Here is a 27,058-nt window from a genome sequence, read left to right on the forward strand (position 1 = left end):
TGTAGGTACCTCTAGAACTTGCTGAGGTCTCTGTTCATAAGTCTTTTCTAAGAAATACACTGAATAAGAATAGTGTTCGTGGAACGACACCACAGGTGAAACCTCTGCTCTCCAAAACAAAAAATCATCTGCACATCTCCAGTTTGCAAAAGACTACCTGGGTGTTCCATAACGCTTCTGGGACAATGTTCTGTAGGAGATGAGACAAAAGTTGAACCTTGTGGCAGGAATGCACACCAGTATGTTTGGAGGGAAAAGGGCATTGCACGCCAACACCAAAACCACATCCCAACTGTGAAGCATCGTGGTTTGGGGCTGCCTTGCTGTCTCAGGGCCTGGACAGCTTGCACATGTCGTGGGAACAGTGAATTCAAATTGTATCAAGGCTTTTTACAGGAGAATGTCAGGGTGGCGGTCCGTCACCTGAAGCCTAATAGAAGTTGGATGATGCATCTCGGCAATGATCCGAAAGACGAGAGTAAATCCACAACAGAAAAAGAAGAAATTTCTTGTTTTCGAATGGCCATCAGAGTACAGACCTTAACCGAATTGCATTGCTGTGGTATGGCCTGAAGAGGGCTGTTCATGCAAGGTATCACAGAAATATTGATGAACTGAACCTCACTGTTGTGCAAGTTTGATCAGCAGCTACAGGAAACGTTTGGTTATTGCTGGTAAAGGAGGTACCACCAGATATTAAATACGAAGGTTCTCATTCTTTTTCCAGCCTGGACTGTGAATGATTAAACAATGTGTTCAATAAAGACATGAAAAGTACAATTGTTTGTGTGTTTTGACTGAAGGTCTTAGCATGAAATGTTGACTGTTTAGTAATTTCCATAGATGCTGCCTGACCTGCTGGGTTCTTCCAACATTTTGTGTGCATTGCTTTGGATTTCCAGCATCTGCAGATTTTCTCATGTTTATAGCAAGAACACTGATTTCTCAACCTTAAAGTAATTTCTCCCTCCTCTCTTTTTCCATTCCCCATTCTGGCTCTGTTCTTATCCCTCCTCTTCTCCTCACCTGCCCATCACCTCCCTCTGACGCCTCTCCTCCTTCCCTTTCTCCCTTGGTCCACTCTTCTCTCCTATCACATTCCTCCTTCTTCAGCCCTTATCCCTTTTCCACCAACCAAATCCCAGCTTCTCACTTCATCTCCACCTCTGCCATCCACCCACCTTTCCCCTCACCTGGCTTCACTTACCACCTTTCAGCTTCCCCTCACCCGTCTTCTTATTCGGGTGTCTCCTGTCTTCATTTCCAGTCTTGAAGAAGGGTCTTGGCCCCAAACATCAGCGCTTTCTTCTCTCCATAGCTGCTACCTGACCTGCTGAATTCCTCCCAACATTTTGTGTGTGCTGCTATAGATTAATAGCATCTGCAGAATCTCTTGTGCTTGTGTTGTTTGTGTCTATGACCACACCAAGATGTGTGTGGGTGGCATGCCTTTGGACTGTGGGAGGAAACTGGAGCACCTGGAAGAAATCCACATGGTCATGGGGAGAACATACAAACTCCTTGCAGACACCAGTGGGAGTTGATCCTTGATCTTACTGCTTGCACGCTGCTGTGTTACGTTACTGTGTCACCCAGTGGGAGAGCACGGCCTCAGAATAAAGCAAAGTCCCTTTATTGACAAATTGGTTTATTAATGACACAAAGCACAGTGAGATTTCGATTGGCCTCATGATCAGTGAGGGTCTGATTTGCTCTCCACTGCTCTGAAGGCTCTGATTAGTCCTCTTTTGCTTTGTGAGGCTCTGATTGGCCCTTTTTTGGTCTGTGAGGCTTTGTTTGGCACTCCATTGCTCTAAAGTGCCTGATTTGATCTCTGTAGGTCTGTGAAATTCTGACTGGCAGTCTGCTGGTCTCTGAGGCGATAGTTAACCCTCCACCTGTGAAGAGTTTGTGTGGCCCCACATTTTTCATTGAGTTCCTTTTTAGGAAGGATGAGAGAGGAAAGAGGTAGGGAGTTGGAGCAAGGGGAATAATATCCATTGTGGCCATTCCACCCATCATGTGTATGGCAGCTCACAGGGCAATCCTGTTTCCCAGCAGTGTCACTGTAACAGATCACCTCACCAAGTTCACGCTGACTTGGCCATTTGGATCCAATGTAAGGGGAATGTTTACAGTAGATGACATGCTTCTTAATAGTACTAATCTATGGTCCAAGCCCATACTTCTCTGAGAGTTGGTAAGGTAGTAAAGGCAGCTTACAGCACACTTGTCCTCGTCAGTCGCCATGCTGAGCTTCAGAGTGGAGAGGCAGCTGCGTACAGCAATGGTGATTCAGGATTATTTATTGTGCTTTTTCGGTACAGGAGTGTAAAGGAGAAGGAAATGATTGTTACTCCGGATCTGATGCAAGGTCAGAAAACACACATTGAGTATAAAGAACACAATAAATATCAATATTAAAGTAATTCTATAAAACACAGTGTACCGGTAACTGCTATATACATAGTGGGGGTGGGTGGTTGAGGTACAGTACTGTGCAGAAGGCTTAGGCGCATATATTTAACTAGGCTGCCTAAGACTTCTCCACAGAGCTGTCGTAATTTGACTTTCCAGTTACCGAATAACACTTAATGCTACTGAGGTAATACAAAGCTGAGTACTCTTATTTCTGTTTCCCAATCACCTTTGTGTTTTAACCAATATACAGAATTGTACAAAATACTTAGACACCCAAGCTATATATACTTTCCTAATTCCTGTTTATCAACTAGTATTTACGGTCATGTGCACAAGTACACATCCAATGGAAGAGCTTGTACCAGCAGTGTCACAGACACATTTGGCAGGGTATAACCTCTCGGTGGCCACTTTATTAACTACACTTGTGCGCCTGCTCGTTACTGAAAATATCTGATCAGCCAATCATGTAGCAGCATCTCAATGCATAAAAGCATGCCGACGTGGTCTAGAGGTTCAGACCAAACATCAGAACGGGGAAATGTGATTTAAGTGACTTTGACCGTGGAATGATTGTTGGTGGCAGACGGGGTGGTTTGAGTATCTCAGAAACTCCTGGGATTTTCACAGACAGAGTTTCTACAGTTTACTGAGAATGGCTCAAAAAAAACATTCAGTGAGTTCTGTGGGTAAGAATGCCTTGTTATTGAGGGAGGTCTGAGGAGAATGGCCAGATTGGTTCAAGCTGACCAGTAACTCAAATAACCACACGTTGCAACAGTGGTGTGCAGAAGAGCGTCTCTGAATGCACAGCTTGTCGACCCTTGAAATGGATGGGCTACAGCACCAGAATACCACAAACATACACTCAGAGGCCACTTTATAGGTATAGGAAGTACCCAATAAATTGGCCACTGGGTGTACGTCGTGTGTCACCGAGCCCTGGGAAATTTTAGGTTTTCTGCTGCTCTAGTGCTGGTTGGATGAGCATGCCTCGTGTTTCGCCTGGGCAGCCTCCCACCTGACAGCAAGAGCAGTTCTGTAGGAGATTCTCGGCTGGAAACATTGACTTTATTTCTCTCCATAGATGTCGCCTGACCTGCTGAGTTCCTCCAGCATTTTGTGTGTATGTTGCTGTGGATTTCCAGCATCTGCACACTTCCTCGTGTTTATAGCAAGAACACTGATTTCTCAACCTTCCAGTAATTCCTCCCTCTGCTCTTTATTCATTTCCCATTCTGGCTCCCCTCTTATCCCTTCTCTTCTCCTCACGTACCCATCACCTCCTTTTGGTACCTCTCCTCCGTCCCTTTCTCGCTTGGTCCACTCTCCTTTCTCATCAGATTCCTCTTTCGGCCCTTTTCCAGCAATCACCTTCCAGCTTCTCACTTCATCTCCACCTCTGCTACCCACCCACCTTTCCCCTCACCTGGCTTCACCAATCACATTCTAGCTTGTCATTCTTTCCCTCCCGCCCCCCCCCCCCTTCTTATCCTGGCTTCTTCCCCCTTCATTTCCAGTCCCGATGAAGGGCCTTAGCCCAAAAAAAATCGCTCTTTCTTCCTCCATGGATGCTCCCTGCCCTCCTGAGTTCCTCCAACTTTTTGTGTTTGTTCATCTGGATCTGAAGCACCTGCAGAAACTCTTGTGTTTGTGAAATGTGTTACTTGCATCAACGACCAACACAGTCCAGAGATGTGCTGTGGGTGGCATGCAAGTGTCACTACGCTGACAGCACCAACATAGCATGCCCACAACTTACTAACCTTAACCCTTACATCTTTGGATTGTGGGAGGAAACTGGAGCCCTGGAGAGAACGTACAGACAGCAGCAGGAATTCATCCCTGATCTCAGAGTTTGCACAGTGCTCCATTACATTACTGTGTTACCCAATCAGAGAGCACAGCCTCAGAATAAAGGGAAGTCACTTTATTGGCAAATTGGTTTATTAATGTCACCACATACAGGGGTACAGTGAGATTTTGATTGGCCGTCTGATGATCTGTGAGATTCTGACTGGCTCTCCACTGACTGCTCTAAAGGATCTGATTGGCTTTCTTTCGGTCTGTGAGATTGTGATAGGCTCTCCACTACTCTAAAGGATCTGATTGACCCTCTTTTGGTTGGCGAGATTCTGATTGGCTCTCCACTACTCTAAAAGATCTGATTGGCTGCCTGCTGATCTGTGAGGCAATGGCCGTCCAACTCCCTGAGAGGGTTTTTGAAAAGTAACGTTTATGAAAAGAGTACATTCATGTCACCACATACAATCCCGAGTTTTTTTTCCCTGCAGGCTTATTCAGCAAATCGACACAATCAATGAAAGAGCAAGAGCGCAGAAAATAACAAATTGTGCAAATACAAATAAATAGCAATAAATAAAGTGAGCATGAAATAACAAGATGAAGAGTCCTTAAAGTGAGATCATTTGTTGTAGGGACATCTCAATAGATGAGTGTAAGTAATCTCTTGTTCATGAACCTGGTGGTGCAAGTCCTGAGGCTCCTGTACCTGCTATCTGATGGCAGCAGCAAGAAGAGAGCACAGCCTGGGTGGCGAGGATCTCTGATTATGGATGCTGCTTTCCTACAACAGCGTTTCATGTAGGTGTGCTTGACGGCTCAGAGAGCTTCATCTATTATGCATTGGGCTGAATCCACTACCTTTTGTAAGATTTTCCATTCAAAAGTATGGTTTTCCTATGCCAGGCCAGACTACAGTTTCCACTACACATCTATAGAAGTTTGTCAAGGTTTTTGACGACATGCCGAATCTCTGCTTCCTTCTAAGGCTTTCTTGTACTTTCTTTGCAGTTGGGTCCAGGACAGATCCTCTGAGATAGTGACACCCAGGAATTTAAAGTTACTGGCCATCTCCACCTCCAATCCTCCAATGAGAACTGGCTCATGGACCTCTGGTTTCCCACTCCTGAAGTCTACAAGTTCCTTGGTCTTACTGACATTGAGTGAGAGTTTGTTGTTATGACACGAGTCAGCCAAATTTTCAAACTCCCTCATTGTAAGGGAAAGGGGAAGATGAGAGAGGAAAGGGGTGTACAGAATTGGAGCGAGGGGGATAATATTCTTTGTGACCATTGTGTCTATGCCAGCTCACGTCAATCCTGTTTCCCAGTAATAGCCATGTTACGGATAAGCCCACCGAGTCCAGCGTGACTTGGCTGTTTGGATTCAAATGTATACAGTAAATGACAGGGCCCTTAATAGTGTGAATGTACAGAGAGATCTCAGGGTCCAAGACCACAGTTCTCTGAGCGTTGGTAAGGTAGTAAAGGAGGCTCATGGCACAGTGCTGGGCTTTAGAGTCGGGTGGCAGCTCGTGATTCAGGATGGGTTATTGCCATTCTTCAGTACACAAGTGTAACGAAGAACACAATGATTGTTACTCCAGATGAGAAGCAGAATTAACAAACAGAATAAGCTTGAAGAACACAATAAATGTAAATATAAAAGTAATTCTATAGATTACGATGTAACATAGACTGATTGTATGTACATAAAGACCATAAGACATTGGAGCAGAATTAGGCCATTCTATCATGGTTGATTTACTAACCCTCTCAATCCCATTCTCCTGCTTCCCCTCGTAACCTTTGCTGCCCTGACTAATCAAGAACCTATCAGCCTATGCTTTAAATATACCCAATGACTTGGTTTTCACAGCCATCTGCGCCAATGAATTCCACGGATTCACCACCCTCTGGCTAAAGAAGTTCCTCCTCATTGCTGTTCTGAATAGATGTCCCTCAATTCGGAAGCTCTGCCCTCCAGTCCTAGACTCTCCCACTGTAGGAATCATCCTCTCCATGTCCACTCTATCTAGCCCTTTCAATATTCAATAGGTTTCCCTCATTCTTCTGAATTCACACGCTATCTTTATTCGTTCTTTATATGCCGTGTTGTCTGATCTGAGTGATCATGGTCTTCCCATGACAATGATTGTTCTTGGCAAATGTTTCTACGGAAGAGGTTTGCCATTGCCTTCTGGGCAGTGTCTTTACAAGACAGGTGACTCCAGCCATTACCAACAGTCTTCAGAGATTGTCTGCCTGGCATCAAACCAGGATTTGAGATATGCTCTAGCTGTTTGTATGTCCATCCACCACCTGCTCCCATGGCTTCACACGATGGATCACTGGGGGCTGCTACTCCTTGCCTAAGGGTGACCTGCAGGCTGGCGGAGGGAAGGAGCGCCTTACACCTCCTTCGTTAGAGATGTATCTCCGCCCAATCTACACATAAAAATATTCGATAAGTTTCACTGAGATCCCTCCTAAACTCCAGCAAGTCCAGGCCCAGAGCCACCACACGTTCTTCACACATTATTACAGCTGCCTCTTCTCATAGCTCATCCCACATATCTACAACAGTCTGTGCAAAGAAGTTGCTAATCAGATCCCTTTCAAATCTTTCCCCTCTAGCCCAAATTCTATGCCCTCTAATTCTGGTTTGCCCAAGTCTGGGGCAAAAGGGCTTTGGCTTCGTTGCTTCCTAAAATCACGAGGGGCATAATTTGAATCGTTCCCTAATCCTGACCTTAGTGCATTGACAATAAAATGCACATGTTAATTGTTCTCTTCCACAATCTCCATCAGTACAGGTGCACCACAAGGTGCAAAGCCCCCTGCTCGGTTTGATTTCCACTTAAACGACTGTGTGGTCAATGCCATCTTCAAGTTTGCTGATGACACAGCTGCCGTAGCCCAAATCAAAGGCGATGACTCGGCATGCAGGAAGGAAGTTGAAAATCTAACCGAATGGTGCCACAGCAACAGCCTCTTGCTCAATGTCTGCAAGACTGAGGAGCTGTTTATTGACTTCAGGAGGAGGAAACCAGAGCTCCATGAGCCAGTCCTGAACAGGGGCTCAGGTGGAGGGGCTCAGCAGCTTTAAATTCCTTGGTGATGTTATTTTGGAGGACCAGACTTGGATCCAGCACGCAAGTGCAATTACGAGGGATGATTGATAATTTGTGGCCTAAGGTAGAAGGAGTCAATTTTTAGAAAACCTAGCACATTTACTTTTCACCCTCGTGGACCTCCTTGGGCGATAAGCCCTTGAGAACGAGGTTGCGGATGTCTGCACGAAAGGCCGATGTTGTCCATTTTCTTAGACAGTGCTTACTTGCAATTTTCAATTATTTGAAACAAATACCACAAAGGTTTATTAACTTCAAACTTTCTGCATAATCACTCAAAGAGTTGAACTGCACGTGCATGTAACGTGAGCTGTATAACTCATCTCCTTCTACCTCAGGCCACAAACTTATCAATCACCCCTGCTGTGGACCACTTCTACAAAGAAGGGATCCGTATGCTCCACGACTGCTGGACTAAGTGTGTAAATGTAGGAGGGGACTATATTGAAAAATAAATGTGCTAGGTTTTCTAAAATTGACCCCTACTACCTTCAGCCACGAACTTATCAATCACCCCTTGTATAAAGGAAACTCAGCTGTGCCTCTACTTCCTTAGGAGTTTGCGGGGATTTGACATGACATCTAAAATTTTGACAAGCTTTTATAGATGTGCGGTGGAGAGCATCGTGACCTAGTATGGAAAACACCAGTGCTATTGAACAGAAAATCCTACAAAAAAGCAGTGGACACGGCTCAGTCCATCACAGGTAAAGCCCTCCCCACCACTGAGCACACCTACACAAAACGCTGTCGCAGGAAAGCAGCATCCATCAGCAGAAACCCCCATCTTGTTCTCATCTTGCTGCTGCCATCAGGAAAAGGTACAGGAGCCTCATTCTGCACTAATTATTTAATTTAACTTTATAAAAATTTATATATACTTCCTGCAATTTACAGCAATGTTTGGGGTGTGGGGTAGAGATATGTCTCCATCAAAGAATAAGGCCCTTTTGTATTTGAAATTTCAACCCTGTCAAGAATATCAGCTGTCTGTTTATCCTTCTGTAACATTAAAGACTTTATCAGGTCTCCCATCAACTTCTGACGTGCCAGAGTAAACTACCTAGGTAGTTTACCTGTCCTGGTAGCTCATACTATCCAGCATCATGGTGAACCTCTTCTGCGCTCTCTCCAAAGCCTCCACGTCCTTCCTGTGATGCAGTACTCCAGACACGGCCTGGCCACAGTTTTGCAAAGCTGCGTCGTAAATTCCAGACCTGGACCACCATTGTTCGTGGAGGTCCAGATGGAATTTCAACCACTATCTTCTTCTTGTCAAGCCAATTCTGAATCCCAGTAGCCAAGTCACCGTGGATCCCGCGAACTTTAACCTCAATGAGCCGACACCACCCTGACCCAGTAACCATATCTCTCGCAACACACACAAAATGCTGGAGAAACTCAGCAGGCCAGGCAGCATCTAGGGATAAAGGTACAGTCAGCGTTTTGGGCTGCAACGCTTCGGCAGGACTCCATCAACTGTACTTTTTCCCCATAGATTCTGCCTGGCCTGTTGAGTTCCTCCAGCATTTTGTGCATGTGTTACTTTGCATTTCCAGCATCTGAAGATTTTTTTTTAAATTTTTTTCCCTTGTTTCTCTCAGTAAGTCCCATTTTGGCCCTGAATTCTACAGAGAACCTACTGTTATGTCTGGGTGGCAGGGTGGAGATAAGTCTCTACCAAAAGAGCTGTAAGGTGCTCCTTCCCTCTGTTAGCCTGCAGGTCACCTTTGGGCAAGGTGTAGCACCTGCTCAGCCCCACACTGATCAGGGGAGCCCTGGGAACAGGTGGTGGATATCACAAGTCCTGAATTATGCAACCACTAAGGGTATTAATACGGGGTGACCTGTCTTGTAAAGACACTGCCCAGAAGAAGATAATGGCCTTCTGTAGAGTTTGGCAAAGACAATCATGGTCAGAAACGCTGGTATCATCCCAAAGGCACTACACAATAGCATTAAACAATTAGGCCTTCATAGCAATATCTATGTACATCTCCAGAAATCCACAATACTATACACCACTAGAACAGTCCAAAAGTCCCTAGCACTTGAGAAATGAGAGTGCTTGGCTCTGCCTGTACCTCAGGTTTTGCCAGCTTGAGCTGAGAAAATAAATAAATAGGTATATAAATAAATATTGAGAACATGAATTGTAGAGACCTTGAAAGTGCGTCTACAGGTTGTGGGACCGGTTCAGTGTTAAAGTGAGCTGCTTCAGAAGCCTGATGGTAGAAGGGTACTAACTGTTCCCTCAGCTTCCCGAAGGGAGCATGACCTGGGTGGTGGGGGTCCCTGATGATGGATGCTGCTTTCCTGCAACAACGCTTCATGTAGATCTGCTCAATGGTGGGGAGGGCTTTACCTGAGATACCGTGCCACTATCTTACAGGAAGTCACTTTAGGACAAGGATCAGGAATATCTTTAGCCAGAGGGTGGTGAAACTGCGGAATTCATTGCCACAGGCAGCTGAGGAGGCCAAGTCATTGAGTATATTTAAAGAGCAAACACGAGGAAATCTGCAGATGCTGGAAATTCAAACAACACACACAAAATGCTGGTGGAACACAGCAGGCCAGGCAGCATCTATAAGGAGAAGCACTGTTGATGTCTCAGGCCGAGACACTACGTCAGGACTAACTTTCTTTCCTTTCTGTTAGTCCTGACGAAGGGTCTCAGCCTGAAACGTCGACAGTGCTTCTCCTTATAGATGCTGCATGGCCTGCTGTGTTCCACCAGCATTTTGTGTGTGTTGTGTGAGTATATTTAAAGTGGAGGTCGAGAGGTTCTTGATTAATAAAGGTGTTAAAGGTTATGATAAGCAGGAGAACAGGATTGAGAGGGGTAATGATCGGCCACGATGGAACGGTGGAGCAGAATTGATGTGCTGAATGGCCTAATCCTGCCCCTGGGTCTCATATCTCAATACTAACACCAAAAAAGTGGTTTTAGTAGTGAAATGTGATCACATGAAGGAGCCATGTACCAATACGATCTTCTGTATTTCTATGGAAAGAGTCTCACCAAGAACCTGGAGTTGGACGGGTGGTTTATAGGTGTGAGAGTAGAACCCTTCCAGTTCCACGTAGAAGAAGTAGACGTCACTGTCTGAACGTCTGAGGTTATCGATCCTCAGCGAGCAGTCCCTCTCGCTCAGGTTTCCAACAATCTTAGCTCGCCCCTTAAATTCGGACATCCTGTAGTCGGGGTTTTTTGTGTAACACACAGTGTACTTCCAGCAATACCAGTACTTGAACCAGGCCCCGTGGATGGACTGGTAAGGGTTCGAGGGGAAGTCGAAAGAGCAGGGGATCACCACGCAAGACTTGCTGATGGCGCGGTGGGGGAGGGCCCTCATGGTCCATTCGCTCGGCAGCACCCCTGGAATGGAAAGGGGACCAGAAAAGATGATTCAAGATTCAACATTGTTTAATGCCATTTTCAGTACAGAAGTGAAAAGGAGAACAAAATAATTCTTACTCCAGATCCGATGTTGCACAAAAAAAACAATTAAGATAAAGAATGCATAATTTAAAAAGCACAATAAACATAAATATATAAGATAGTTTATGCACTTAATGACCATAATGTGAAGCTAGGCACAGGAGTGTCTGTACATATGTTGACTCTAACAAGAAATGATAAAGTACTGGTGGTGGGGGTGTAGGATAGTGGGTGGTGTAGATCAGCCTCACTGCTTGGGGAAAGTAACTGTTTTTGAGTCTGGTGGTCCTGGCATGGGAGTGATGATGGGAGTGAGACAACCAGTCCATGAGCAGGGTGGGTGGGATCCTTCATGCCGTTATTGGCTCTTCGCTGGCACCTTTCTGTCTGCACGGCCTTGAAGGGGGTGGTGAGCTCTGATCCGTCTCCCTGGCAACCGTCCTCGTCTCAGCTGGGAGTGAGGAGAGTGACCAGCCTCCCTGTTCCACCGGCACCGTGTTTGTTTCTGTTTTACGTCCCATGGTAAAACACAGTGGCTACTGAGCGTGTGTTCGTGGTCTGCTGCTGCCTTAGCTCACCAACTTCAAGGTTCAACGTGTGCATTTGGAAATCCTCTCCTGTTGTAATGTGTGGTTATTTGAGTTACTGTCAGCTTGACCCAGTCTGGCCATTCTCCTCTGACCTCTCTCATTAAGAAGGTGTTTTTACCCACAGAACTGCCACTCACTGGATGTATTTTTTTTTGTTGTTTTTTGCTCCATTCTCTGTAAACTTTGTGTGTGAAAATTTCAGGAAATCCGCAGTGTCCGAGATACTCAAACTACCCCATTGGGAACTAACCATTATTCCACGGTCAAAGTCACTTCGATCACATTCCTTCCCGCATTCCGATGTTTGGTCTGAACAACAGCTGAACCTCTTGACCACGTCTGCATACATTGAGTTGCTGCCACAGGATTGCATCAACGAGTAGGTGTACCTAATAAAGAGGCCACTGAGTGTATGTCAACGTCTAAGATGTACAAGGCACGGTGCATAGGTCTACAGATGACACAGAAGCTGACATCATAGGTGGTGTATGTGGCCATCACAATTTCCAGGGGTACCTTGATCATCTAGGAATGTGGGCCGATGACTGGAAAACGAAGTTTAATTTGGTTAAGTGCGAGGTGTTGCCCCGAGTGGAGTCAAACACAGTGATCCATTCAACTGTATAAAAAATTAGAGGGAACATTGCCTGTGATAATATTAAACCAGGGGGTCTTATTGATAGTGGGAAAAAACATTAAGGGGAACGTTCGTGAAGGCAGTCACTCATGTTTTCCCCAGGGTTGGGCGAATCAAGATCTAGAGGGCACAGGTTTAGAGTCATAGAAAAGTACAGCGCAGAGACAGCCCCTTTGGCCCATCTAGTCTGTGCCAAAACATTTAGACTACCTACTCCCATCGACTTGCATAGCCCTGCCATCCACGTAGCTATCCAGACTTCTCTTCAATGTTGAAATCGAGCTCGCATGAACCACTTGTTCCACTCTCACCACCCTCTGAGTGAAGAACCTTCACCTCATTGAGGTGAGAGGGGAGAGATTTAATGGGAAGCTGGATGGAGGGGGGGGTGGGGGAAGCAACATTTTTAACTGGAGGGTGGGCCGTATACAGAATGGGCAGCCAGAGGAAATGGTAGATGTAAGTACGTTGATATTTAAAAGTCACTTGTACAGGTACACGGATAGGAAAGGCTGATAAGAGTGTGGACCAACGTTGAGCAAAGGGAGCTGGATTGGATGGGCAGCCTGGTTGTTGTGTTTGGGCTCCAAGGGCCTAATGTGGGGCAAAAGGGAATAGCTTGGAAAGGCTCCTTGCACAGCACGAATGAAAGGGGGCTGTTTCTGTGCCGTGTGACTATAATACTGGTGTCTCAGATAAAAGAAGGTCATGTGGAGTCAATCCTGGATAAAAAGGGGGACACGGGGTCTGCAGTGATTTGAGTCCCCCTGGTCATTCTTTGGGCATTTTCATTTGTGAGGGTGCTCACTCAGTTGCAACAATACCTTGGAGAAGGGATAGGAGGAAGAGAGACTTCCTGACCATCGTCCACTCTCGAGTACGCCGTCAGTCACCCGCTCCCAGGGGCTCTGGAAGAGAAAGCAGTTCAGTCAGGTTCAAGTTTATTTATAGTCAACTGGGAACATGTATACAGCTCAATGAAACGAAGTTCCTCTGGAACCAAGGTGCAAAACACAGTACATCACACACAGCACATAACAGACAATAAAAATATCTTCTGGACATACAAGTAGACAAAAGTATTACTGCTCCGGTGCTGTCATAAATAATGTGTACTGGGTGGTAGCAAAGCATTCAGAAGTCTCACAGCCTGGGAGAAGAAGCTGTTACCCAGCCTGACAGTTCTGGTACTCCACAGCCCTCTGTGCCAAAATTCTGCTCAATTTTCACCACCCTCTGAAGAAATTCCTCCTCACTTCATTACTAACGGGACGTCCCCTTATTCTCAACCTGTGCCCTCTGGTCCTAGACCCCTCCACTATAGGAAACATCCTTGCTACATCCACTCTATTTCGTCCTTTCAACATTCAATAGGTTTGCTAGGAATTATTCAAATTTTAGTTTAATTGTCATTCAACCGTATCTGAATACACAAACAAAATAGCGTTGATCGGGGCCAAGATGCAAAGTACAGTACCAAGAGTCGTACACAGCACAAGGTGCATAAATCACGTTTAAGACAGCAGTAAACATACAGTCATAGACATAGAAAAGTACAGCATGGAAACAGGCCATTTGGCCCATCTAGTATGTACTGAGCCATTTAAACTGCCTACACCCATTTACCTGCAACAGGTCACACAGATAAATAGTTCAAATCCCTAAGTGACATGTCCTGTAAATTGATGGGGCATGGGTGTTGAATGCAAGGACCAGCAGTTCTCAGCAGCCCATAAGCATGCAATCCAGCTGGTCTTCCATCGAACGAATACAGGAGGGCAACACCGACAGGAGTGGCCAGCCCCCAATCCATCATGGACACCACGCCACACTCCCTCCGGCGTCTCTCCTCCTGAACTGCTGCAACAGGCAAGCCTGAGGCACGAGGCCCAGTCCTCGCTGTCACTGAGGGGCATGCAGCTCCCACCAATATGCTAGTGAACTGGGCTTGCAGAATTTTCCACTCCCGGGTCCCGACAGGGTCTCGCGATCGCAAGGGAAGTATCTAAGAGAATCACTCGCAGTTACAGCGCACACTGACTTTGCGTATTGACTCTGAAACCTTTCTGTAGCAGGCAGTAACGTGGAGTGTGACCGGAAACCAGGAGCACATCGTAACGTGAATTGCAGAGTCCAATGCACAAACAGTGTCCATTCAAACTTGCCCAAACCCAAGACTCCACCATAATCCTCCAGCAGCATCAAGTGAGAGGAAGAGAGAGAGACCATTCGAATACAGGGACATTCTTCCGGCAACAGCGAGCGAGAGGCCAGTAGACAGCACTGACTACCCGCTCGCCTCACTCATTTTAATCGTCCTCAACACTTTCATCAGCAAGATAGGTGAGAAATGGAGTTAATCTCCAGTCTTCTTTTCCTTGAGGCCGCAAACTTCACTCGAAACCTCACCGAGCACCCTCAGAGTCAGCAAAGCCCCGAAGCGGTCAGTCGGCCCGAAAACACACCACCAAAATGTAGATCACGGGCTCCAACGGTAGCAGAACCACGTTTGAAAGAAAAAGAAGGCGTTGTCTGGAGGATGTCGACCTCGGTTTTATTCTGGAGGTAAAACCTGTTCACAATTTAACTTCAACTCAAACTTTGCCACCAGTGAAACCCGTCACTGGGTGTGGGATATAGTGACTCTGTCCCGTTGAAACCACACTGGGGAAGACAATCGACGGAGGTTCATGTTAATCAGGGATCATTAAAATAAGACCATAAGACACAGGAGCACATTGGGCCATTCAGCTTATTAATACTCTGGCATTTCTGCATGACTGATCCATTTCCCTCTCAACTCCATTCTCCCAGTAACTTTTGACACCCTGACTAATCAAGAATCTATCCACCTCCACTTTAAATCTACCCAATGACCTGGCCTTTACAGCCAACCACGGCAATGACTTCTACAGATTCTCCACCCTCTGGCTGAAGAAATTCCTCCTCCTCTCTGTTCTAAATAGACGTCCTTTTAACCTAAGGCTGTGTCCTCTGCTCCGAGATTCACCCACTATAGGAGACATCCTCTCCACATCCACTCTGTCTAGGCCTTTCAATATTTGATAAGTTTCGGTCATTTTTCTAAATTCCAGCGGATACGGGCCCAGCTCCATCAGAAATCAGAGGTGCAAAGGGACTTGAGAATCCTCCTGCAGGATTCCCTGAAGGTTAACTTTCCGGTTGAGCTGGTGGTGAGGAGAGCAAATTCATTTTGAGGGGACTATTCCCTTCCACAGGGAGTTCAGCTTCCCTTCACTCCCTGGTGAAAGAATCTTCAGAACATGCTCAGGTTCCGGTTTAAGATGATGCTGGTGAACCCTAGTGACTCTGTCTGGGAGCTGACAAAACAAGGAAAAGAGCTAAATACCTTGCTAGCCACACTTTTCCTGGCAAATGACTATCATCTGTAACTTCCCTTTGGACTTGAAGGCAATTCCATGAGGCAGAACCGAGGCGAGGCGGTGGGCCTGTCACCGAGAGCGAGGAAGACACGAGGTTCGATCGATTTTAGCGCCATGCCGAATCAGGAAGGTCTGTTTCAGGCCGAATTGTGGCAGCGGGGTCCGGGCACTAGAGCACACTGAAGTAATTGAACCCAATGTCTGGACAGAGATTTAAGCGCAGGGACAAATCGGAAGGGAGAGGTACAAGATGGTGAGGAGCGTATTGAGGTGACTAAACTCGATGTTCGGATGTTGATTTAGACGCCGGGCTGGATTGGAAAGGTCAGGGCGTTGGAGCCTGAGGTGGGGGATGGACACCTTAGCTCAATGCTGGAAACGACTCGACTCCGTGCTGAACTATGGATTCTCTTTGCGGACTAGCTCAGGACACTATTTGCTTGTGGTTATAGTTTGCATAATTCATTTTATTTTCTCTGCATGCTGGATGTTCGACTGCCTTCTTTTCTATGGGTTCTGTCAGGCTTGTTTGTTACGTGGCTGCCTGTTAGGAGACGAATCTCAAGGTTCTATAATGTAAACATACTTTGATAATGAATATACTTCAAACTTCGGGAAGGCACTGATTCACCATCTCCTGTTATTAGCTATAGTTAAGTGCATATCCCTTCCACAACGCACAGCTCAGGACAGGTCTGCTTTGTCACTGGATAGTCAGTCGAGTTATGCATATGTTGTAAAGAGATACAGTGTGGAGCAAGCTCTTTACAAAACTACAAAAGTGTATGTACACCAAAGTACACAAAATACAAGTATCAACAAGATGGGGAACAAATTTAAAGTAAAATTTGATTATTACAGTCTGTAAAACATCCTATTCCATGGCTGATCCCAGAAATCCCCAGTGGTACTGATTGTGACTGCATGCTCTCTCCCCAAGGACAGCCGGGCGCGCAGGTATCCCCGGAAGAGGAGAAGGCAGAACCCGGCTGTCCGCCAACTGGACCCATGAAAGACCACCTGGGCAAGATCCTCCGATTAGCCTGCTCCCTTCCATACTGGGAGTCCCATAGATCAGGAGTGTAACCAAACTGCAAGGAGCGTTCCCTTCAGATGCGCTCTGCCACGCTGTCCAGCTGCTCCCCATTTAACTCCAGCCCAATTACGGGAGTCACGCTTGGTGGCACAATAATATTGGCGCCGGACTCCAGAGCGAAGGTTCCTGAGTTCGAATCCAAGTCGGGTTGAGCGTCGAGCTAGCAACTCGGCCTCGTAAAATAAGAATAGCTTGCAACGGAAACACCGTCATGATGGTGCCCCGATAACTCCACTGCCAAGTTAAAGGCTATTCTTCTTCTAATTACAGGACCATTGAACCTACAAACCGGTACTTCTTTGGACAGCGGGAGCACCAGGAAGAAACCCACACACTTACAGCGGACTCCAGAATTAAACTCCTACGATTGCTGAATTCACTCCCACAAGGGCAGAGGGAGCAGCAGGTTTAAACACGTCCCACCATTCCCCGTGGCTGTGGCCACTTTATCACAATCTCCTGCTCTTCACCACCAGTTTCCTACCACCCTCATTTCCTCCATCTCCAAGCATTTCTCTTTCACCGCCTTAAATATACCCAATAATGCGACCACTGCCCTTGGCAGGGCCAGAAAATTCCAGAGAAATCCGACTTCAGAATCCAGTTTATTATCACTGACATGCACACATTGACCACTTCACTAATTTCACTTGCCTATCTCCTCACCTGCCTGTCCCCTCCCTCTGGTGCCCCTCCTCCTCCCCTTTCTCCCATGTTCCACTCTCCTCTCCTACCAGATTCCTCCTCCTTCAACCCTTACCCTCTTCCACCTCTCACCTCTCAGCTTCTTACGTCACCCCCCTCCCTCTCCCCCTCACCTGGTCTCACCCATCACCTGCCAGCTCGTACTCCTTGCCCTCCCCTCCTGATGAAGGGTGTCGGCCCAAACTAGCAGCCCTTTATTCCTTTTCGTATATGCTGCCTGACCTGCTGAGTTCCTCCAGCGTTTTGTGTGGGTTACTCTGGATCTCTGCAGAATCTCTTGTGTCTGTGAAACACGTTGCTTGCATCAACGACCATCGCACGCCAAACGACGTGCTAAGGGCCGCCCACAAGGCACCAACACAGAGTAACCTAAAACTAACTAACCCTAACCCGTACGTCTTTGGAATGTGGGCGGAAACCAGCGGGTGACTTGCGGTCACGGAGAAAACGCACAAACTCCTTGCCGACGATGGTAGGAGTTGAACCACGAATCAAGATTCAGGATTGTTTGTCTTTCCCTGTACGCAAGTGTAAAGGAGAATGAAATGGTTGTTATTCTAGATCCAATACAGCGCAAAAAAGCACAATAATTAAAAAACACGATATGTATATGTGATGCCCTGGTTCATATTTTTACTGTTGTGCTGTATGTACTTCATTTTGGCAGTTCTGTGAGAGCTCCTTGTTTTCAGCTTACGTTTGGGTCTTTGTGCAAGATCAGAGATGAAGAGAAATGTGGGCCATCCAGTTAGAATGGTTGGATGTAAGGGGGGGGGGGGGTTCTCTGATGAGGGACACTAAGATTGAGGTTTTTGGCTGGAGAGGGGTGAAGAAGGAAGACGCCAGAGAGGAGAGGTTGCAGGATTCAACCTGGAGTGGGGACAGTGATTCGACGAAGCCCGGGGTGAGATCGATTGAGGATTGATCACTTGGGGAAACTGTGAGCTCCAACTTGTGCACAGTAGGCTGCTCCATTAAAATGGGCCCTTTTTTGCTTGTTCTTTTCTTTACTAACCCTTTATTCAAATTAAGAATTATAAAGATAAATCTTATTATTATAGGTGGTGTATTGTCTGTTATTTCGTGGCACTAATTTGTAACAGGGTAGCAAATTACACACAGGGGGTTTGGGGTGGGCTCACAGTTCAATCTCACAAGTTTGTCGGGGCTAGAGATTGTCTTCCCTAGCCGAGGAAACCAGGGTGTTTCATTCAAGTACATAAGGTAACTTGTTATCAGATTGAGTGGCACTAAGCACAGGAGTGTCTGTACATAAGGCGACTCTGACAGGAAATGATAAAGTAGTGGTGGTTGGAGGGGTGGGTTAGTAGTTGGAGGTGTTGATCAGGCTTAATGTTTTGGGGAAAGTTACTGCCTTTGAGTCGGGGGACAGTAAAGTTTTGCGCTGCCTGCTTATGTTTCCATGCTGTCTGATTGGAGAGCACAGTCTCAGTTGAAAGAGTCATCTCTCTGATCATCTCTTGACCTTTTTTATGCCATGGACCAGTACCATGAAGCAAGGGGTTTGTGAACCCCAAGTTGGCAACCCCTGCTTTAAAGGGACTCCCCCTTCACTCATCTTCTATTCCCCACTCTGACCTCTTCTCCTCACCTGTCTATCACCTCCCCCTGGTGTCTCTCCTCCTTCCCTCTCTCCCATGGTCCACTCTCCTCTCCTAACAGATTTCTTCCTCTCCAGCTGCCCTACCACCATCGAGCTATCAGAATCAGGTTTAGTATCACTGGCGTATGTTGTGACTCAGCTGCAGTACAACGCTCCTTCCCCTCCACCCACCTTTTTTTTATTCTGGTGTCTTCCCCCTCCCTTTCCAGTCCTGAAGAAGGGTCTCGGCCTGAAACATCGACTGCTTGTTCATCTCCATAGGTGCTGCCTGGCCTGCTGAGTTCCTCAAACACTTTGTGTGTGTGTGTGTGTATGTCCCTTTATTGGCAAGGAGGTTTCTTAGAGTCACAGGGTACCGAGCTTCGGCAATAAACTTTACTTTGCACGCCATGCACGCAGATCATTTCATCACATCAGAACTTTTGAGGCCACGCAGAACAATAACAGAAAGCTGAAGAGCAAGATTGGAATTTGTTCATCGTCACGGGTTCTGAGGCACAGCGACAAACTTGTTTGCATACCATTCATACAGGTCAGATCATTACACAGTGCATTGAGGTAGAACTAGGTAAAACAATAATAGGTTCAATTTAACATCAGGTCTCCTTATTTGAGGAAGGGTATACTGGCTTTGGAGGTGGTGCAGAGGAGGTTCGCCAGGTTGATTCCAGAGGTGAGGGGGTTAGACTATGAGAAGAGGTTGAGTCGCCTAGGACTGCACTCGCTGGGATTCAGAAGAGTGAGAGGGGATCTTATAGAAACACATAAAATTATGAAAGGGACAGAAAAGATAGAGACAGGAAAGTTGTTTCCACTGGTAGGTGAGACGAGAACTAGGGGACGTAGTCTCAAGGTTCGGGGGAGTAAATTTAGGACGGAGATGATGAGGAACAGCTTTTCCCAGATGGTGGTGAATCTGTGGAATTCTCTGCCCAACGAATCAGTGGAGGCTACTTCAGTAAATATATTTTAAGACAAGGTTGGACAGAGGTTTGCACAGTAGGGTTATGGGGAGAAGGCAGGTAGCTGGAGATGAGTCCACGGTCAAGTGATGTTATTGGATGGTGGAGTAGGCTTCGACGGGCCAGATGGCCGACTCCTGCTCCTTGTTTCTCGTGTTCTTATCGCAAACACTCCCTCTCCATCGAGGTCACTCCTGCAACAACGAGAACAGAGACCAGCAACTTGCAGAATAAAGAGTTACAGTTACAGAGAAAGGGTGTGAGTAAGCAGTCCCGGGCGGAGACTCAGGATTCTTCATTGCTGTTTCTGTAACGATTTTGCTTTACCAGTCAGGGCATTTGGCCCTGAGCTGAACCCCCGAACCTGGAAGACCAGGTTCTGGCCTCTACCCTTTGACCTGTTTGGCATGGGTGACCCTAGCAGGAGCCAAAGCATAAAGCCCTGACTCCAGCCAACATAGCTCTCTGAGTCACTGAGGCACATGAGCCTCCAAACCCCGTGATAAGACTGTGCTCCTCTTGGAGAAGATAGACAACAAGACGAAGATGATAACGAGCTAGGTTGTGAGGTCGAGAGTCCATCTTCTCCTATTCAGGAGACTGATAACACAGGGTTGAAGCTGTCCTTCTCTACTGGTACCTATTGTGTATTTAATATTTCAGTAATATTTGACAATCTTGTAAATGTTGATTAAGCCTTCACGTTCATTTAAATAATTCATTATGCATTATATGTTAATTGCGTGCATCATACGATGTAACTCACGACGTAAACTCGGAGTTAGACCCCCGTTTCAGACTCCCAGGTTGTCATTTAAATTAGTTAAATGTTTTGAAGTTACAAAATGTAACAGTGCATGCTTTCAGGCTTTTGTATCTCCTGCCCTGGGAGGTAAGGAGACGAGAGAATGTCCGGGGTGAGTAGGGGCTTTGATCCTGCTGGCTGCTTTACTGAGGCAGAGGGAAGTGTAGGCAGAGTCTGCGGAGGGGAGGCTGGTTTCCGTGGTGTGCTGAGCTGTGCCCACCACTCTCTGCGGTTTCTTCTGGTCGCGGGCGGAGCAGTTGTCGTACCGAGCCGTGATACATCCAGATAGGACGCTTTCTGCGGTGTGTCAATAAAAACTGGTGAGAGTTGATGGAAACTTGCCGGATTTCTTCACCACCCGTAGCAAGCGGAAGAGCTGGTGAGTTTTCGTGACCATGGGCGCCTTACCTGGTTGGTGATGTTCACTCTGAGGAACTTGAAGTTCTCAACCATCTGGACTTCAGCACCAGCAGGAGCATGATTTGGGCATCATCCCCCTTCCCAAAGCCAATGAACAGCTCTCTTGTTCTGTTGACATTGAGGGACAGATTGAAAAGTTCAAAACAGAGACCAGGAGGGACTTCTTCAGGCTGAAGGTGGTGAATGTTGCCAAGGACAGCTGTAGAGGCCAGGTCATTCGGTGTACTTAATGCAGGGGTTGATAGCTTCCTGATTAGAAAGGATATCGAAGGTTGTGGGGAGAGGGCAGGAGAATGGGGTTGAGAGGGATAATGCATCAGCCATGATGGAATGGCAGAGGAGCTTGATGAGCTGAATGGCCTAATCTGGTCCCATGTCTGGCAGTAATGCACCTTCGCTCCATTTGCCAAAAGTGGAATTGGTGGCCAACCATTTTGATTCCTATCCCTGTTCCTGTCCCAATGTGTCGGTCCCCTTTTGCCACGCTCAGGGCAAAGTAGCCCTGTACTCCATGTACGAACATCGACTTCTCCTTGTGGTAATTTTTTCCCCTACCATTTCCCTCTTCAATACTCCACTCTGGCCTCTTACCTCTTCTCCTCAGCTGCCTATTGCCTTCCCCTGGTGCCTCTCCTTCCCTTTCTCCCATGGTACACTCACGTTCTTGGTGGCTCTCTCCTAGGAAGTTGAAAATCTTATTTGCAGAGGGAAATGGACAGTTGATGCTTTGGGTCAAGAACCTTCGTCTGGACCGAAGGAATAGAGAGGAGATGGTCAGTATAAAGGGGCAAGGGAGAGTGTGGCCCACCAGGTGATGGGTGGATCCAAATGAGGAGGAGGGATGGGAGGAGGTTGGGAGGTGAGAGGCGGAGGCAACAGAGGGCTGCAGGTGGTGGGATCTGATCAGAGAACAGGGAACCAAATAAGGGAGGAGGGGAACAGTGAGGGGAAGAGGGCCCAGTGTGATGGCCAAATGGGGAGGATAGAGGGGGGAAAGAAAAAGGGAAAAGGGGGCTGGTCTGGGTGCAGGAGAAACTGGTGAGACAAGGAGGTGAGAGTAATGAGACAGGTCCACAGCACAGAAACAGGCCCTTTGGCCCAACTGGTCCATACTAACCAAGATGCCCAACTGAGCCAGTTCTAGTTGCCTACAATTGGCCCATATAGCTCAAAACCCTCTGATGGTGTTCATGTACCTGCCTCAGCCACTTCCCCTGGCAGCTCGTTCCACAGACAGACCGCCCTCTGGGTGAAGAAGTTCTCCCTCTGGTTCCTAGTAAATCTCTCCCCTCTCACCTTAAACCTGTGCCCTCCAGTTCTTGTTTCCTCAACCCTGGGAAAAAGGCACCCTGTCTATAACCCTCTCAGTCTCCCAAAGTCCGGGGAATAAAGTCCCAACCTGCCCAATCTCTCTCGATAACTCAGTCCCTCGAGTCCTGGCAACATCCTCATAAATCTCTCTTTCCTACAGAAGGGTGACCAAAACTGAACACAATATTCTGAAGTTTTGCCTCACCAATGTCCTGTACAACTGTTACCTAACCTCCCAACTCCTATGCTCAGAGTCCAGGACGATGAAAGCAGACATGCCAAATGCCTTCTTCAGCATCCTAACTACCTACGGTACCCTACAAAAGTCTTAGGCATATGTAAAATAATTCTGTAAGGTGAAGATGCTTTCAAAAATAATGAATTGGAAAGTTTCAAAATATTGAAAAAAATACAATAAAGGGCAGTCAAGAGTCGACATTCAAATCAAAATAATATTTAAAAACAAGAGAAAATCTGCAGATGCTGGAAATCCAAGCAACACACACAAAATGTTGGGGAAGTCAGCAGGCCAGGCAGCGTCAGTGGAAAAGAGTACAGTCTACATCCCAAGCTGAGACCCTTTGGCAGGACTGGAGGGAAAAACTGAGGTGTAGATTTAAAAGCCAGGGGAGGGGAAAGAGACCTGAAGGTGAAACCTGAAATGGGAGGGGTGAAGTAAAGAGCTGGGGAGTTAATTGGTGAAAGAGATACAGGAGCTGGAAAAAGGGGATTCTGGTAGAAGAGGACAGAAGGTCACGGAAGAAAGAAAAGGGGGCCCAGAGGGAGGCGATGGGTGGGCAAGGAAGTAAGGTGAGAGAGGGAAAAGAGGATGGATTACCAGAAGTCCGATAAATCAATGTTCATGTCATCAGGTTGGAGGCTACACAACCTGATGTTGTGTGGGGTGTTGTTTCTCCAACCTGAGTGTGGCCTCATCGCGACAGTAGAGAATTGACGTATTGGATTGGGAATGGGAAGTGGAATTAAAAGGGTGGCCACTGGGAGATTCCACTTGTTCTGGTGGATGGAGCATAGGTGCTTGGCGAAGCCATTTCCCATTCTACGTCGGGTTTTACCGATATAGAGGAGGTCACACTGGGAGCACCAGACACAGTGTGTGACCCGAACAGACTCACAGGTAAAGTCTGCTTGGGGCCCTGAATGGTGGTGAGGGAAGAGGTGCAGGGGCAGGTGTAGCACTTGTTCCGCTTGCAAGGGTAAGCACCAGGAGGGAGATCAGTGGGGAGGGACGAATGGACAAGGGAGTCGCATAGTGAGGAATCCCCGTGGAAAGCAGAAAGTGGAGGGAAAGATGTGCTTGGTGGTGGGATCCCGTTGCAGATGGCATTTTTCCTCTCTCACCTTATCTGCTCGCCCACCCATCACCTCTACAGGTGTTCCTCCCCCCCTTTTCTTTCTTCCATGGCCTTCTGTCCTCTTCTATCAGACTCCCCCTTCTCCAGCCGTGTATCTCTTTCACCAATCAACTTCCCAGCTCTTTATTTCATCCCCCTCCCTTCAGGTTTCACCTCTCACCTTGTTTCAACCTGAAACATCGACTGTAATCTTCTGCATAGATTCTGCCTGGCCTGCTGAGTTCCTCCACTATTTTGTGTGTGTTGCCCAAATCAATATTCGGTGGGACCGCCCATCAATCCTCTTAGGCACACTGTCATTTAGTTTTATGCTAAAATCAGACGGCAGGCTGTTCCAAGCATCTCGGAAAACTTGCACAGTTCTTCGACAGATTTTGGCTGTCTCTCCAGGTAATCCCAGACAGCCTCAATGAATGATGTTGAGATCAGGGCTCAGTGGAAGCAATACCATCTGCAACTGGATAAAAATCTCAGGTGCCTAAGACTTTTTGCACATTTATGCATGCCACCAGGGAACCATGTACCTGTACCCCCTAGGCTCTACAACACTCCCCAGGATTCATTGTGAAAGTCTTGTCCTAGTTTGTGTTCCCCATGTGGAACACCTGTCACTAGCCTGAATTAAAGAGTAGGGGAGCAGGTTAGCAAAGTTGCAAATTTCCTGTGGACAACACACACAAAATGCTGGAGGAACTCAGCAGGCCGGGCAGCATCTATGGAAAAGAGTACAGTCGGCGTTTCAGGCCGAGACCCTGCCGAAGTTCCTCCAGCATTTTGTGTGTGTTGCTTGGACTTCCAGCATCTGCAGGTTTTTGCTTGTTTGTAATTTGATGTTGGTGTTGGGCTGCAGATGACCCGGGAGGGAGATGAGGTACTGTTCAGCCCCAAAGATTCAAAGTACATTTATTATCAATCTATATATGCAGTACACAGTCCTGAGATCTGTCCTCCCACAGAAAACCACAAAACAAAGAAAACTATGGAACCCGTTCAAAGAAAAACATCAAGCCCCTCCTATGCACAACCAAGAAAAGGCCAAATCATGCAAGCGGGGAAAAATTAGCATAAAGCACAGAGTATAAAACATCAAACCACAAAGTCATCGAAACAGTCCAGGAATGTTCAGGAATCTCCCAGTGGCCACACATTTTAATTCCAAGTCCCATTCCCATTCTGATATGTCTATCCGTGGCCTCCTCTACTGTCAAGATGAAGCCACACTCAGGTTGGAGGAACAACACCTTGTATACCAGCTGGGTAGCCTCCAACCTGATGGCATGAATATTGACTTCTCTAGCTTCCGTTAATGCCCCTCCTCCCCTGCTTACCCCATCCCAGATATATCTAGTGTTTTTCCCCTCCTTTTTTTCTCTCTTTCTGCCCATCACTCTGCCTGTTCTCCATCTCCCTCTGGTGCTCCCCTCCCCCTTTCTTTCTCCCTAGGCCTCCCATCCCATGATCCTTTCCCTTCTCCAACTCGGTCTCCCTTTTGCCAATCACCTGTCCGGCTCTCAGCTTCACCCCACCCCCTCTGGTCTTCTCCTATCATTTCGCATTTTCCCCTCCCCCTCCTACTTGCAAATCTCTTACTATCTCTCCTTTCAGTTAGTCCTGACGAAGGGTCTCGGCCTGAAACATCGACAGTGCTTCTCCCTGTAGATGCTGCCTGGCCTGCTGCGTTCCACCAGCATTTTGTGTGTGTTCCAGGAATGTTCAGTTCAGTTCAATTTAGCGCAGTGTCGTTCGTTGACTGCAGGCTACGGAGACGGTCTGCCCTGATCAAAGTCGCACAATATATAGTACTGATAAGAAAAGGAGCAACACAAGAGACACATACAACGTGAACCACAGAGTCTAATCTACAAACTGCACCAATTAAACCTTGCCCGAGACCCAAACCTCTGGCAGCACCAAGCGAGAGGGAGAGAGGGACCACTGAGATACAGACTAGCCCTGCTCCAGGCCGGCCGAGATCCCCTGACCCATCTGCCTGAGCTTGACCTGTCTGCCTGTCTTCTCGCTCCTGGAGGTCCCACGCCGCCAGGTTCAGGAGCAGCTGCTGACCTGAAGCCATCAGGCAACACACACAAAATGCTGCTGGAACACAGCAGGCCAGGCAGCATCTATAGGGAGAAGTGCTGTCGACGTTTCGGGGCGAGAACCGAAATGCTGTGTTCCACCAGCATTTTGTGTGTGTTGCTTGAATCTCCAGCATCTGCAGATCTCCTCGTGAAGCTGTCGGGCTCCTGGATTGGCTTCACTTGCCTCAACTCAACGAGACGTTTCTCCAAACCAGGGTGTAAAGCACTGCAGCACACGGAACACACAATAACTTAGGAAAGTAAGGATAAGATCGACAAATGAATTATGACTAGATTAAATAGTGTAAGGTACAGAACAGATTAACCAGTGACACTTCGAATACAGCAGGGAGTTCAGAAGCCTGACGGCCTATGGGAAGAAACTATTTCCCATCCTGACCATTCCTGTCTTTATTCATCAGAGTCTCCTGCCTGATGGTAGAAAGTCAAAGAGGACGGTGGATGGATGGGTGAGATCCTAAATAGTAAGAGTCCTGTGTAGACAGTGCTTCTGATAATTGTCCCTGATGGATGGTAGAGAGACCCCTATGATCCTCTCAGCCGTTCTCACGGTCCTTTGCAGGCTCAATGCTCTGCTCCTGTACCCGATGGAGATGCAGCTTGTCAGGATGCTGTCAATGGTGCTCCTGTAAAATACTGTCAAGCTGGTGGTGGGGGTGGGGGGGGCCTCTCTTGCCTCAATCTCCTCAGGAGGTGGAGGTGCTGCTGTGCCTTCTTGTTCGGGGAGGTGAGGAGGGACCAGGTGAGGCTATCAATGCTCAGTGTTAAACTGACTCCTCAGCCTGCGGACTCACTTCCAGAGACTCTGCTGCCTCGTGCTCTCGGCATTACTTGCTGACAATTCTTTTTTAAAAATTATTTGCGCTATTCGTCCTCTTTTGCACACTGGATGTTTGTCGGTGTTAATGACGTGCAATTTTTCATGGATTCCATTATTTCTCTGTTTTCCTGTGTGCTGCTGAAAGGAAATTAATCTCAAGGTATACATACTTTGATAATAAATTTACTTTGAACTTTTGTTCCTCTACACATGAGAAAATCTGCAGATGCTGGAAATCCAGAGCCACACACACACACACACACAATGCTGGAAGAACTCAGCAGGTCAGGCAGCGTCTGTGGAAATGAATGAACAGTCGATGTTTCAGGCCGAGACCCTTCTTCAGGACTGAGAAGGAGGGGGGAAGACACCAGAATAAAGAGGTGGGGAGGGAGGGGAAGGAG

General features: G+C 47.1%; 1 protein-coding gene across 2 annotated transcripts; it reads right to left on the reverse strand.

Annotated features, from left to right (window-relative positions):
• Positions 1-10,132: 10,132 nt before the first annotated feature.
• LOC132380635 (sialic acid-binding Ig-like lectin 14) lies at positions 10,133-19,113 on the reverse strand. 2 transcript variants are annotated; one of them, XM_059949579.1, is made up of 3 exons: positions 19,030-19,113; positions 12,854-12,937; positions 10,133-10,739 (listed from the first exon to the last, which is right to left on the reverse strand). In XM_059949579.1, exons 2-3 carry the CDS (start codon positions 12,891-12,893, stop codon positions 10,324-10,326), a joined length of 456 nt encoding a protein of 151 aa, XP_059805562.1. In that variant the 5' UTR covers positions 12,894-12,937; positions 19,030-19,113; the 3' UTR covers positions 10,133-10,323. The 2 variants fall into 2 exon arrangements, 1 of the variants encoding a protein (XP_059805562.1); XR_009507830.1 differs by lacking the exons at positions 12,854-12,937; positions 19,030-19,113 and adding an exon at positions 11,643-11,972.
• Positions 19,114-27,058: the final 7,945 nt, after the last annotated feature.

This window comes from Hypanus sabinus, chromosome 24 (assembly GCF_030144855.1).
Source record: "Hypanus sabinus isolate sHypSab1 chromosome 24, sHypSab1.hap1, whole genome shotgun sequence".
NCBI classification, from domain to species: Eukaryota; Metazoa; Chordata; class Chondrichthyes; order Myliobatiformes; family Dasyatidae; genus Hypanus; species Hypanus sabinus.